General features: G+C 32.4%; 1 protein-coding gene across 1 annotated transcript in view; it reads left to right on the forward strand.

The window, feature by feature from the left end:
- Positions 1 to 14,631, forward strand: part of LOC130440685 (protein crumbs) — an 84,075-nt gene that overhangs the window by 41,168 nt on the left and 28,276 nt on the right. Inside the window, exons 7-9 of the mRNA XM_056773958.1 lie at positions 9,008 to 9,285; positions 11,363 to 11,549; positions 13,653 to 13,877. Coding sequence (XP_056629936.1) covers positions 9,008 to 9,285; positions 11,363 to 11,549; positions 13,653 to 13,877 — 690 coding nt within the window. The remainder of the gene's footprint in view (positions 1 to 9,007; positions 9,286 to 11,362; positions 11,550 to 13,652; positions 13,878 to 14,631) is intronic.

The raw sequence follows: 14,631 nt of genomic DNA on the forward strand, positions 1-14,631 counted from the left end.
ATGTGGGTCGCCGTACATCTGTCTCAGCTCAGCATTCCTCCGAATCCTTCTCGCGCCGTTCTCTCAAACAGGATCAAAAATCGTAGGATCTTACGTTCCGAGCAGCTCACTTGTCGTCATAGTCCATGTCTCGCATCTGTATGTGACTACGAGACGGATTATTGTCTTATAGATTGAAATCTTTAACCTTCTTGAGAGCTCTCTAAACTTGAACGCTCTCTGGACTACCCAGAACCATCTGTTCCCCGCAGCAACCCTTTCCTTGATCTCGATTGTCACGTCATTATCTTCAGTTATCAAGGCCCCACGATATTTGAATTGGTGGCACATAGAGAAGCGATGTTTTCTGACTTGGAACGTGGCTTGGGAGTTTGGGGTTTTACTTGAGGTTCTCATGTACATGGTTTTCTGTTCATTGATTTTGAGTCCTCTTGTTTCAGTTGGTCGCTCAAACTGCTCAACCGCTCCTGGAAGAGCCAAAGTGGTTCATGTCAAACATCATCCGCATAGGCGAGGTGCTCCTTGCGGCATCTTCCAGTGAAAAATTAAACAGTGTTGTCGCAAGTGGGTCTTCCTGACGCAAGCTCGAGTTCACAGTAAAAACTGTTGCTAGAGACCCCGATATCTTCACTCTGTCAGAGGCGTTCCTCATTATTATTCTAACCATACGCATCAGCTTCTTTGGGTTGCCAAACCCCACCCGGTCCTCATACAGCTGGTGTCTGAAAATACTGTCGTACACCTGGCGGAACTCAATGATGAGGTTGTGAAGATCGACATTGTACTCGTAGGTTTTCTCTAGGGTCTGATAGAGCGTAAATATGTTATCAACAGTGGATCTGTTACGGCGGAAAACGCGCTATAACTCAAATTATTTAACGTTTCCTTTGGTTTTTATCTTATCGAGGTTCTACTGTATATGTGTTTCCTATCTGATCAATTGCATTTGAATCTTTTACTTCAAATATACAATGCTTCTTTTCACAATTCAAAAGAAATCGATATGTTTGCCTAAAAATATTTAAAGAAAAGGACTAGCAACAGTAAACTTTTACCTAATTTCTACATATATGATCTCAGCAACTTTCTCAATTATTTTTTCTCTCCTACTTTATTGTTATGTAGCATTTTCTCATATTTTTTACCAATGCTAGAATTGGTTATTTTTCTTTCCACTTTAACTCGGTATATGCCTGTATGGTTACAATTATTGAATATTCTGTAAGATGTTGAGGAAAGAAGTATTTAGAAAATTAAGTACAAAGTTAGAATCATTGATTTTTGAAATAAATAATTGATTTACAATGTTTTACTTTATCTAATTTTGAGGATAAAATAAGACATGGACTTTTTTTTATCTACTTCTCAAAGATTATTTAAAGATGTAGCTCTTGTACATATATTTCTATCGCTGTGACAAATAATTTCCTCTACATTTTGTTTATTGCTTGTACATAGTACTCTTTATACTTCATGTGCTTTTGTTTGTTTAAACCAATAATTTACCTTTTTTGTACCTAACTGTGATTCTTGTATATCTACATTGTTATTGTCTCTTCTAATTCCTTCAATTGTTCTTTAGATTTTTGTTTCCAAAATTGATACTCCACTTTTCAAGATGCTTGTACGTACTAAATGTAAATAATTGTTATGAAAGTGGTTTCTCTACAGGATGTTTCAAAAAAACATGATCTCGTCTCTAGAATAGATAGAAAACTGAAAAATATTTGGAGTTCGCTCAGTAACAATTTTCACTAATACACATTTTTTACGGTTTTGCCGCAACTACTGGCAACGTTGTATTGAAATTTTTTACTTACGAATATGTTTTGGAAGCTGATACATCCAATGAATTTGTTTTTATGTCCGACTCTCATAGAGGGTGCTAGTTACACGGTTCGTACCAAGTATTATTCAACATAACTTTTTCAATATTAGATTTATTAAGAAAAATTTCGAGTGAACTTAAACATCATTTAATTTTACAAAAAAACTGTTTTTGGAATATTTTGATTTATGAAGTAATAACCGATGCTGGTATGAAGTAATGATAAATGTATTAATTAAACAAACAATCACAAGATGAAAATTTACAAAAAGGCTAATAAAAAAAATAGAATTCAATTAGGTGTAGTTAAGAATTCGTTGATTTTATAAAAGGTGTGGAGTCAGCTATGAGGTCATTAAAGTATACATAATTATTTAACTTTCAATTTTAAACGGCAATAGCATTTTCTCTCAGTTTGCCATGAAAAACTGCTATTAGTTGATAGTTATGACGTTGAATCAATAATAATTACATTTCTGAAACCTTGTTATTTATTAATCTGGATATTGTTAATCAAAATGTACTCAAATTTTGAATAAACTTTAGGCTTGTGTTTAGGAAACTCTAGTGCAGCTGTTATGCGGAAAAATTTCCTCGAACAAACTTACCAAGTAAAAATTTGATAGTTTAGATGAATGATACTAATTATGTTCTGCTATAAACAATTGTTTATTGTATTATCTTAAATTAATAAATTGATTACGATATTTTATAAAAAATGAAATAAAAATTAACTCGAAAGAAAATTTCTTATATTTCCTTCAGTTCTATTTACTCTTCTACAACTTCAAATTTAAGATTTAAAAAACTTTTTTATTGTTATATGGACGCTTATTGCAGAGTGAAATTATGTAATTGAAGGCTTATTGCCATTGATGAGAATCGAGTCCGTATACAATATAACTAGTATGCGTGATATTTCCGGCCGTTTTTAGGAACGCATCCCACGATATTTTTAAAATTTACATAAAAATAAGCAAATTAAAAAAAAGTAAGCCGGGCCTTTCCGGTGGGAAGAATTGGTAAGCCGATTTTTTTTCATTAATTCACAAAATTTCCTATCGAAATTTTTGCTTTTTTTTTCATACTTGCGGCCAAATAAATCGACGCGTACCGATTGCCTTTTGTTCCTCCAGTTAATAACTGTCGATTTATATAAAAATTTAGCAATTCCGAGATCACGGGTCTTTTGAGAATGCCGGCTACCGGTCTAAGAGAATATGATTTCAAATTTAGTGGATCAAAATCCAACAATTAGAGTAAGGAATGTGACAAGACAAACAAATACGTCTTTTCAAGTATTTGGAGGATACTTAAAGAGCAGCAACTACATCCTTATCATTACAGACAAGACCAAGAGCTTTTGCCTGACGATCTACCAGTTAGAGTGGACTTTTGGCAAATATTACAAGAAAGAACAACTCTCAATCCAAATTTTTAAAAATGTATTCTTTTTACGGATAAGGCCACTTTTACGCGGCAAGGTATGTTTAACTCCAATAATGCACACCACTGATATATAAGAATCCACATGTCAAAAGGGTATCACATTACCAACACTCATTTAAAGCAATCACTTATTCGAGATACTAGATCCTAAATGAGCGAAGATCTCAATTTTTTATGCACGATGGAGCTTCATCGCACTTTGATAGAAGGTGTTGTAATTGGTTGAGTAACCATTTTCCGTATGGATGGATTGGTAGAGGTGCAAAAGCTACGATTTATTGGACTCCTCAGTCATGTGATTTTAATTCCTTGGCTAACACAGTTTGGTCGTGTCTTAAAGAAAAAGTTTATGCTACAGAGGTAAATTCGCCTCAAGAATTGAAAGACAGAATTCAACGTCACTTTAATGACTTCATAGCTGACTCCCAACCGTTTAGAAGATTAATGGATTTTTTAGAAAAAAAGGATAGACTTGTCTATTCTTCAAAACGAAGGACATTTTGAACACCTACTCTAATTGAATTTTTCTATTAGTCTTTTTGTAAGTTTTCATCTGGTGATTTTTTGTTTAATTAATACATTTATCATTACTTCCTTCATAGCAGTATCGGTTATTACTTCATAATTTTCAAATCAACATATTCCGGAAATGGTAGACAGTATCGTGTTTTATCAAGAGTACCGTTTTGTTGTAAAATTGGGTGATGACATTTTGCTCAATAAATCTAATGTACAATATTAGTTGATACGAACCGTGTAACTAGCGCCTGCTATGAGAGTAAGAGATAAAACAATTTCATTAGATGTATCAGCTTCCAAAAGAAATTTGTATAAAATTGCAATACATTTTTGCCAATAGCTGCGGCAAAACTCTAAAAAATATGTATAATTTCGTTACGAAAATTTCTTATTGTATACACCAAATATTTTTCAGTTTTCTTTCTATTCTAGAGATGGAATATTTTGAAATGGAAATAAAGTTCATATTCTAGTATTTATTATAAGATATAGAGGTAATTAATTTCACATCAACACCTATCTCATCACATATGAATACATGTATTTTTTGTATTACAAAAATGTAACAATTACAATAAAAAAACCAATTTATATCAATCGAAAATGGTGTTATCTATGTCTGTATGATTATATGTTTTAACTTAAATATGTGTAAGGAACTAATTTTTTGTTATTGCATTGCAAAATAAAAAAGATGATGTTATATTTCTCACAAGCATCATTTATATCAGTGATGCGATGGCGAACCTTTAGGAGAAGTGGGTCAAGTTTTGATCATTATTTTTTTAGATCTAGCTATTAATAGCTATATATATATATATATATATATATATATATATATGAGGATATATTGAAAAATTCTTAGCCTACTATAGAACCAATCAATATCAAAATATTTTATTACTCAACATATTTTCCTCTTAATTGGATACATTTATTACAGCGAAACTCCCCGTGAAAGAAAATTTACGACCTTCTAAACTTTTTCTCAAGTTGAGGAAAGAGATGATAGTCGGGCAGAGCCAAATCTAGTGAATAAGGGGGGTGCTCTAGTAATTCGAACCCCAAATCACGAATTTTTTGCATGGCAACATGAGATTGGTTTGTAGGGGTGTTGTTTTGCAAAAACAAAACACCTTTGGATAGCTTTCCGCGCTTTTTCTCTTCAATTTTTTCCCGTAGAGTGGTTAGTAATGTCGAATAGTAATCTCCAGTTATTGTTCTACCCTTATCCAAAAAATCAATCATGATTACTTCATGGCAATCCCAAAAAACTGAAGCAAGAACTTTTCCAGCAGATTTTTTGACACGAAACTTCTTAGGACTTGGAGAACCAGATCGCCATTCCATCGATTTTTGCTTTGTTTCTGGATTTAGAAAAATTTTACATGAGAAATAACACTTGACAAAAGTCTATGCGATGTTGGTGCTAAGAAATCTCACTCTTGACGAAAAGCTCTTGCGCCAACGGGTAGCGATAAAGCAAAAAACGCCAGAACTCATAAAGTTACGCAGGTATAGTTACGATAGAAATATAAAATTAGTTAGCCATTATCCAGCTAGAAATGTTCTTTTATAAATTCGATTATTGATATAAATATTTCATTTTCTTCCAGTATTTATCCTCTTTTTTGACATAAAAAATAAATTTATAAAAATCATAGTGTGGGTCAGCTAAAAAACTTAAGGCGAGTTAGTGTCTGACCCACGGGTCATAGGTTCGCCATCACTGATTTATATCCTTCACGTATCTCATATATAGATGAGAAAAATCATAAACTTTATAAAGAATAACTTGTTTCTTTGTATTTTTCATATTATTTCTTAAGTTGTTATTTCTTTTTGCATGCTGCTTAATATCAACTCAAGGCCCTGCATGTGAAAGGGTCGATAGTTGTAAGCCTGGAATGTGTAAAAACGGGGGCTTATGCATTGATTTATTAACTCAGTTTGTGTGCGTTTGTGCTAAAGGTTGGGTAGGCACATTATGTGACATCGAATCTCTGTGCAGCAAAGATCCCTGTCAGCATGCCATTGCTTGTCAAGATTATGTGAGTATGGTATTCACACAAGTAAAAATGCCGTTAAGACCATTCCTCCATCTTATTATTATATTTTCACTCCAACTTTAAAAATTATCCTTTTGTGCATATGTATGGAGTAACATCTTAACCGCTCTCCCATAAATTATAGTAATGGGGTACTAATTTGTTATATACTGCTGTTCTTTCAGTAAAATAAATTTACTAGTTTGCTTCAAGCAAATGCATAATTTGCTGTAAGTGGAAATTCACAACTTATATCGGAATTGGCAACATTAGTATATCACAAATCGCTATATAAAAAAAATTATTAATAAAAGGTTCATATGATATACTTTAGAGCAACTGTTTCAGATTTAACAATAAAGTGATTTCTGGCTCTCCTCATACATAAAAAAATGGGACAGAGCAGGACAAAGCTATTCCGGAAGAAGACTTCCAGAAATTTATTGTGTTACTAGCGAAGGGCAGTATTTTGCAGAAGATTAATTCGTGTTATATGTTGTATTTTTCACAAAATTTTGCATTTACTTAAAATAACTTTCAAGGTCATATTATTTGTTCTAGTTAAGGTATATTGTTACAATTAGTACCTTCCATTGCATTCCTTTCATGGTTTAGGTAGCACTTACAGAAACACCTTTAAATCCACTTAATTTGATATATTCACAGTTGGGTGGCTACCTCTGCACTTGCTCACCTGGTTGGACTGGTAAAAATTGCGACCTCAAGTTGGGACTTTGTTCAAGCGAGCCCTGTCTAAATTCAGGGTGTTGCATTGAAAATGGGACCCATTTCACTTGTCTTTGTACTTCTGGGTTTCAAGGTAGTAGATTTAGTTTGCATTTTAGTGATAATTTTTTATTAGTGTGACTAATTGTAGTAGTTTTTTTTGTAAAATTAACAAACTCATAAAAAGGTATTTTAATACTAACACAGATGGTTGAATATTCAATTAATCAGTATCTATAATTCTTATATCTCAAACAATTGATGTTGAAACTAATAAAATGATTCAATAATTATTACTATGTTCCAGTTATATCTAGAAAAATCCAGTACTTTTAAAATTGAAACGTAGAGATATTATATTTTGTAAACACTTATTCAGCAGTAATTTTGATTTCTACTGATCTTAATTCTTTTTCAAAGACTCTTTTCGAAAATTTACGGTTTGATCACACAAGCATAAAAAAGTTGGGAGCTGTTTTGGTTTTTTTGGCGTAATTCTTACTTTTTGTTTTGCTGAATCCGAAGCTGACTTTCATTTGCTCGTAGAACATTTTCTGACAATATTTTTGTTAAGCAAGTTATCATCTTAGAATAAAAGATAAAATACTAAAAAAATTTTATTCATAATTGCGTAACAAAACTTATTTTTTTGTCTAAAATTCATTCATTAGTAAGCAATACACATTTATTTTTCCCAGTGAGTCTCCTTTTGGTACATTTTCTGCTATATGTAGGAAGCATCCGAAAAGTCCAACAGTTGTCTACCATTATTGAGTCGCCTCATCTTTCCTGGTATCTTTTTACTATCTCCTTAATATCTTGATGAAATCGTTCACCTTGCTCTTCACTCACATCTCTTAAATAATCTGGAAAGTAGTCGAGGTAGGAATAAAGACAATGAACTTCTAAACTTATTAGGCGACCTAAAGCTTAAAATTCTTTAAACATTCTTTTGTGGCGATTTGTTTATAATTAAGATCTTTGTTATTGCCTAAAAGTTTCTCTATGACCTATTCAAAGGCAATCCACTATTCTCTTTGAGGATCCGTCATGGTTGTGACGAATTGTGGATCAGCCATAAGTCGTCTAATATCTGGTCCAATAAAAAGAGCTTCCTTCAACTTTGCCACCGAGAAGCCCGGAAACTTTGATATTAAGTATTTGAAGTAATTTCCATCTCTTGGAAGTGACTTTTCAAATTGCTTCATCCAGCTTTAAGTGAAGCGTTAGTAGAAGAACCATAGATACAAAAAGCAAGGGAATTTGGTAAACCCAGATTGTTGTCCGACGAACATGCTCAAGATTTTAAAATCACTCCACGCTTGCCAACCGTGGTCTTCATATTTTAATTTGCAAAGAACCAATTCCAAGTTCTTGTATGTTTCCTTGAGGTGTACGGACTGACCGACAGGAGTGGAAGCATAGAAATCGCCATTGTGAAACAGAACTGCTTTAAGATTCTTTTTGAAGAATCTATGAAAATACGCTAATTTTGATCCTTGATCCAAGCAACTCAGCAGCGTTTTTGGGAATATTCAAGTCCCTTACTAAACCATTTAGTTCGTCCTGGGAAAACAATTTCGGACTGCTGTCATCTTAAAATTCAAAACTTGAATTGTCATCGGGTCATCTTCGTCAGAATTTGGAATCTCTTCCAAGGTAGCAGGGACTAATTGTACTTAGTTATTCACGACTCAAGTTAGCCAAAAATTCCCTTTTTTTCAATAAAATTTTGCGTTTTGCAAATTAACCTGGCAGAATGTTTTTTTTTCTTAATTTTCAAAACACCTAAATACATAGAAATCATTTAAAACCATCTAGACAGCATTTTTGTTGCAGACCTGTGTTACTGTTGTTTTCTTTTAATTCGAGAAAATTTTCAAAATTAACTACCTTATTCTCATTTTCATCATCATAATCATTATTTATAATTCTTCTGATGTGAAATTTGGTTGTTGAAATTGTCTTTAGAAATTACCTACTATTATTAATTTTCTTATTTCTATTGTAGTAGATATCGGCTCTGGCTTTCTTTGGACCAAAAACCTGTTCATTGATAGGATAATTATGACGTTGGTGAAGGTTTTATATTGATTGGTTAACTTCATTCCAGAGAAAAAGAACTTTATGAAACTTCACTACGTATAATTCTGATGTGTACTATTATTTGGACATGAGAATTGAATAAGCATTTGATCAAAAAACCTCATCTTTTCATATAAAAATTTAGTAAAAACTAGAGGCTTATATTAATACCACCTATGATTTAAAATTAAAAAATGCATTGGCTGAATGACCTAATAACTCTATAAATTCAAAAATGTTAAAAATTGCCTTATCTTCGCTTATCCAGCAGTGGAAATATATAATAATTGGTTTATTTTACTACATTCCACAATACTTTTATCCATTTTAATAATATTCTTATTTTATAAAGGTAAAATTTGTCAAAACAACATAGATGATTGTGCTAATTCTCCTTGTCAAAATGGTGGAACGTGCTACGACAAAGTGAATGGCTTTTACTGCAACTGTACTGAACACTGGATGGGGCCAATTTGCGAGAAGCCATATGACATTTGTGAGTTGAACCCATGTAAACACAATGGAACGTGCATATCTTCTCCAAACAAAAGAGACTTCACTTGCCTTTGCCCAATGGGATTCGAGGGCGAAACCTGTGATACTAACATAGACGATTGCCTGGGATCAAAGGTAATAGCTTAGAACTTATTTTAAATTTCCTTTAATTCCAGCTTAGTGACCAATGTTCAAGAGACAAAATTATTAATCGGTAATTATTAATCAATTGAATCTGCAATTGATATTGGAAGAACTATAACTGTAAGTTTTCTATCCAAGAGGTATGATATAAAAAAAATTTGTAAATGAATCAGTTAAACCAATGTTGGATAGCTCAATAAGAAGAATGCCATGATCCAAGCGATCAAAGCTTTGGAAAAATCTGTTTAGATAACATTAGCCTTACCACCGCTATCTAATTGTGTCGTGCGAATACTATATTAAATTCAAGACCGTAAATCTACCAGTATAAAACTTCGTAATCAGAGTTTCAAATACCTTAGAAATAATCGTGATGGATCGATAGTCCTTAAAACCAACTAAATTCGTCCAGATTTCCATATCACAAGAAATTTACCACATTTCAACAAGATATTACAGGTAACACTATATATGGTATGGTACAATGGTTTTGCAAGAGCAGTCGCACAGTCTCGTAATTGAAAAGCTGTGAACCTATCGGGACCAGATAAAGAGTTGGATTTTAATTTTTTTGAGACTAGTTAAAACTTCAGACCCAGTAAAATTCATATTTGAATCAACTAGGTCAAAATTAGGTGCAGATGAGATAATATATCCTGATTGAAAATAATCAGCAAAAGCATTTACAATGCCATGTGGTTGGTTAAGAGGGTCATTTATAAAGAATATGTAATTAGATGTGCTAATAGTTTTCCTATTGTTTTTAAAAAGGACCAAAACATCTTAGGATCACTTGTTAGCTGTTATTTTACAGTTCTCATGTAGTTATAATAACTCCAACTTATATGTCTCTTAATTTTGGCTCTCAAATTACTAAATTCAATGTAGTCATTTATTGGTATTCTTAAATTTTTGTAACAAACGATGTTTCACTTTAAGGTTTCGAATTGTTAAGCCTTAAAGGGTATTTTTTGAATAATCTGGGAATTGTTTTGGGAAAGCATTTATATTTACAATGAGTAACTAGATAATTTCATCAGTATATTATCCAATTTCCATATTTTCACTTCTTTAATTGTATAATTTACTGCCTTTTCTCAGTTTACAGGCTTCATATTATTTATATCCTCTAAAAACAACTGCTTGACATCACTCCACCATATATCTTCACCATTCTAAGATTTTCTGCTATTTCATCAATTTCATATGTATGAATTTTTCCCTATGAATCTTGAATCTTTAATTTGATTGTAAAAATATTCACAAGCTCTGACAACGTTGTTTTCAAACAATAATTGATTCCAGTTGATATTGAGCAAATCGCTGTAGAGTTAAGGGAAATTAGCCCTTCGAAAGTTGTATCTGCGATTCTCTGCTAATGACACATTTGTATTTTTTAGCATGATAATGATTTTAAGGGAAGGGTGAAATCCATCCTCATGAGTTAACATATCAACGCATCTACTTACTGAAATTTGATTCCGACTAAAAACTAAATCAAGAGTACGATTGTGAGAGTTAATAACTTTGCCCAATTGTGTAACATTAAGAAATTTAAGTTGGGATTTCTGGAACCGTTAGCGATAGTCATTATGAATACACTCACAATTACATTGAGGATATACAGTTTATCTTTAGTCCCTGAAGAAGATAACTTGGTTATCGAAACGTGGGTCAGATAGTGTAATTGTCAGTGCTGGTGTAGTGGTGGTGTAAACAATGTATTCGGTATTAATAAATGTGGGAGGAAAATTTGAGGTTAGGAAACAGGAGAGATGGTCAAATAATTCGAAGTCAATTTCAGCAAAATCTTTTACGGTAGTCAAACAAATTTTAATAATACTACGACTCATTTTAATGAGAATCTCTCTTAACTTTGGCTCATTTAATTCTAGTTGAAACAGAAACATTCAAAAGACACTGTATAAATTAATAAATACCCAGAGGTCTTCTACAAGTTTCACAACATAAGATATCGAAGATACATTACAAAATGTATTGAAATGAACTTTACTGGTTCTGGTCTATCAAATATTGTAAAATTAATTAGAAACTTTTCATATTTCAGTGTCCACCTGATCAAATATGTATTGATTTAATTAATAACTATGAATGCAGATGTCCTCCAGGTTTCGCTGGTGCTGATTGCAGTGTTGATATTGACCCATGTGCAAAAAAACCATGCTTAAATGGCACTTGCATTGTTGATAAAAGTACATACCAATTCAGTTGTAATTGCAATCCAGGGTATACAGGTGAGTTATTTGAACACTTTTTTTTTCAAATTGACAACGTATCTAACTATAAGTAATTTTCTCCTTCTTAATCTATTGCCTTATACAGTGTATTCTTATTCAAACTTGCTGTTAATTAATTCATATTATAGCAATAATATAGAGCGAATGTACAAATATGAAATTATAATAAACTATTAGGTCACTTGGCTAATATTTGAATCCTCAATCAAAGTAGGAAGCTGAGATCAAGTAATGCTACCGTTTTATGTTTACCAGTTCAGAAGATTTGTTTTGAAAGCGGAGATTAATATAAATCATTTCCTAGTAATGTAGAAGTGCGATTGAAGAATATATCAAGTAGCATTGTATGGTTCTGTTTTGTTCAAAAGAAAGTACAGAAGTTTCTGATACACAAAATTGTAGCAGGGGCTAGTAATGATTCGCAAGGACAACGATATCCCTTCAAAAAATTTATGAATTTGTTGAGATCGATTATAGTCCCCAACCAAACTGTGTCATTTCAACTCATTCTACACCAAGGTAGTGTCAAATTTAAACTCGTTATTATTTGATACCATAAAATGATGATAACAATGTCATTTTCACTTTTATAGTCTAAATATTATCATCATCATCATCATCAAACAGCCAGTAACGTCCACTGCTGGAGATAAACCTCCCTTAATCTTTGCCACTGTCTAAGGTCCCCAGCAACTGTCATCCAACTGTTAATCAACCTTTTAATATTGTAAAAATATCAAATGGATTTTTATAAAAAAAACACTATAATTCAGCCTCAGACTTACGAAAATATAAATAAATTAAAAGTTCTGTATACATATGTTTGGTAGTCACATCAGGGGCGTGTAAAAACGCCCCTTCTACAGTTTGCCAATGGACTGGCCCCGAAGACGACCATATTCCAACTACTTCTATTTGACCATTTATCGGCCTTGCACTTTTCCTAATACGGACAAATAAGCATCTGTATCGACATGTTTAAACAATACACTGTCGTCTCTTCGCCAATTCTCATCTGAAAAAATAACTATCCAATTATCTCCAGTGTCTTTTTCCCCATCATTTCTATAACAACTGATTTCTTGGTTACCACTCAAGGGACTCGTAAAGGGGTGTGAATGCAAATTAATTTTTTTTCGTTTCTACATATTCTGTTGCTGTAACTGATTGTTGTCCACTACCAGAACCATATTTCACATTGTGTGAATGAAGCCGTACTCTATAATCTGTGTTTTAAAAGTCTTAGCACCGAACCGCAAGCTACGAATTTCTGTGTAGAAGCTTGTATATAATGAATTAAGTAAATAATTAATATAAAGGAATCATATTTTGTACTAATAACTGATTATAGATTTAACTACTATCGTGTTAACATTACATCGGCAAATCTTTTTATCGTCCTCCTCATCTGGGGACACACACAAGCGTGTCGATTGGCTTCCTCTACTTCTAGAGGTATTTTTCTCTCCATCTTCACTCAATAATTCTTTTGGTCCACTGATTTTCTATTCTTCTGGTCATTCATGACCCGCTCAGCTACGTTTCAAGCTTTACTATTGCTTTCGTTAAACCTGTTATCTTGCGTGATGTTATATTTGTCACTCTATCTAGCATCTATCGTTCCATTCTTTGCTGAACTACCTCGATTTAGTTCATGGTGGGTTTTAAGATTAGAGTTTCAGCACCGGTAGATTGCATTGTTCGAACACCTTTCTCTTCAAAGAACCAGATATTTCGGATCAGAAGACACGATTAAACTTATCAAAGGTAGTCCATGTTAAACCCATCCTTCTGCTTATATTTGCTTATAGTTATCTCTACCGATACGGATTTCGTGTCACAGGTATTTACAAGAGCTTACTTGCTCAAACTATCACCTTCTATACGTAGGGTTTCACTTAGCACATGTATTCTTTTTTTGTTTTATTTATATTCAACACTATCTTTTCAGGGGCTTTATTTAAATTGTCAAGCATTCTTTTGACATCGTCAACATGGTTTGCTATAAGTACAATGTCGTTGGATAATCTGAAGGGACTAAGTGGTGTTTTCGTGGAGTCTCGCGCATGCTTTTGCTAAATATTCGAATTTGATTTTTAGGTACTTTATGCAACGAAGATATAGATGAATGTAAACAATCCGATAATAAAATATGTAACCATGGAATTTGCGTTAATTTCGAAGGCAGCTTTCAGTGTTATTGTAAACCTGGTTATACTGGAGAACGGTGTAACTTAGATTTTGATGAATGTCTATCGATGCCTTGTAAGAACAACGCTACTTGCATTAATCTTGTGAATAATTTTGAATGCCACTGCCCTCCAGGTTAGTTTTACACCAAATATTATTATTGTTCAAAATATGATTATTCTTTTGATTTATACAGAGAATACTAGGTATTTCAGTATAGAGGAATCTAGCAATAAATAGCGGCAATCCCAGTTCAACATTGCTCCATTTACTAGTAGTTAAAACTAATTATCAATCTTATTTGATTTAATAAATGTTTCTCTGATTTATAGTGTATCCAGTTGCACTGAAATCATTGCGTATTGATTAACTTTGTTGACATATGAACATAATATATCTAGTATTATAAAATTTCTGTTCATTGGTTTGCTATTAACTCTACAGTATTTTTTGTTATTGGCAATTAATTTCTTCAAAAATACTGAGGATAGTATATGAATGATAACATTTGAAATTTTATAATAGTTCTAATACGTTATTTCTTATTTTTGCTATGAGCTTTTTAGTATTTGAGATATATAATAGTACAACTCAAATAATCATCTGAATTAGAAAACAAATGCTACATAAAAGGTAATTGGCATAGTTATAGCAGTACAACTATTTATAGAGTGTCTATAATATATCTAATACTCCTATATTGCTAGGGCTTATAATTTTTAGAGCAACCCTTGAAGTGAAATTAAATAATAGTAAATCTAATATTCATAATTACCTTTTCTATTCTTTTTTTAACCATTGTATCAAAACACTACGAGTCTATTGGTTCAATTGGAGAAAAGCTAGCTACTTATTTTATAAATTGTGCATTCCAACTAAGAATAATTAA

The sequence above is a fragment of the Diorhabda sublineata genome, chromosome 2 (genome assembly GCF_026230105.1).
Source record: "Diorhabda sublineata isolate icDioSubl1.1 chromosome 2, icDioSubl1.1, whole genome shotgun sequence".
In the NCBI taxonomy this organism is placed as follows: Eukaryota; Metazoa; Arthropoda; class Insecta; order Coleoptera; family Chrysomelidae; genus Diorhabda; species Diorhabda sublineata.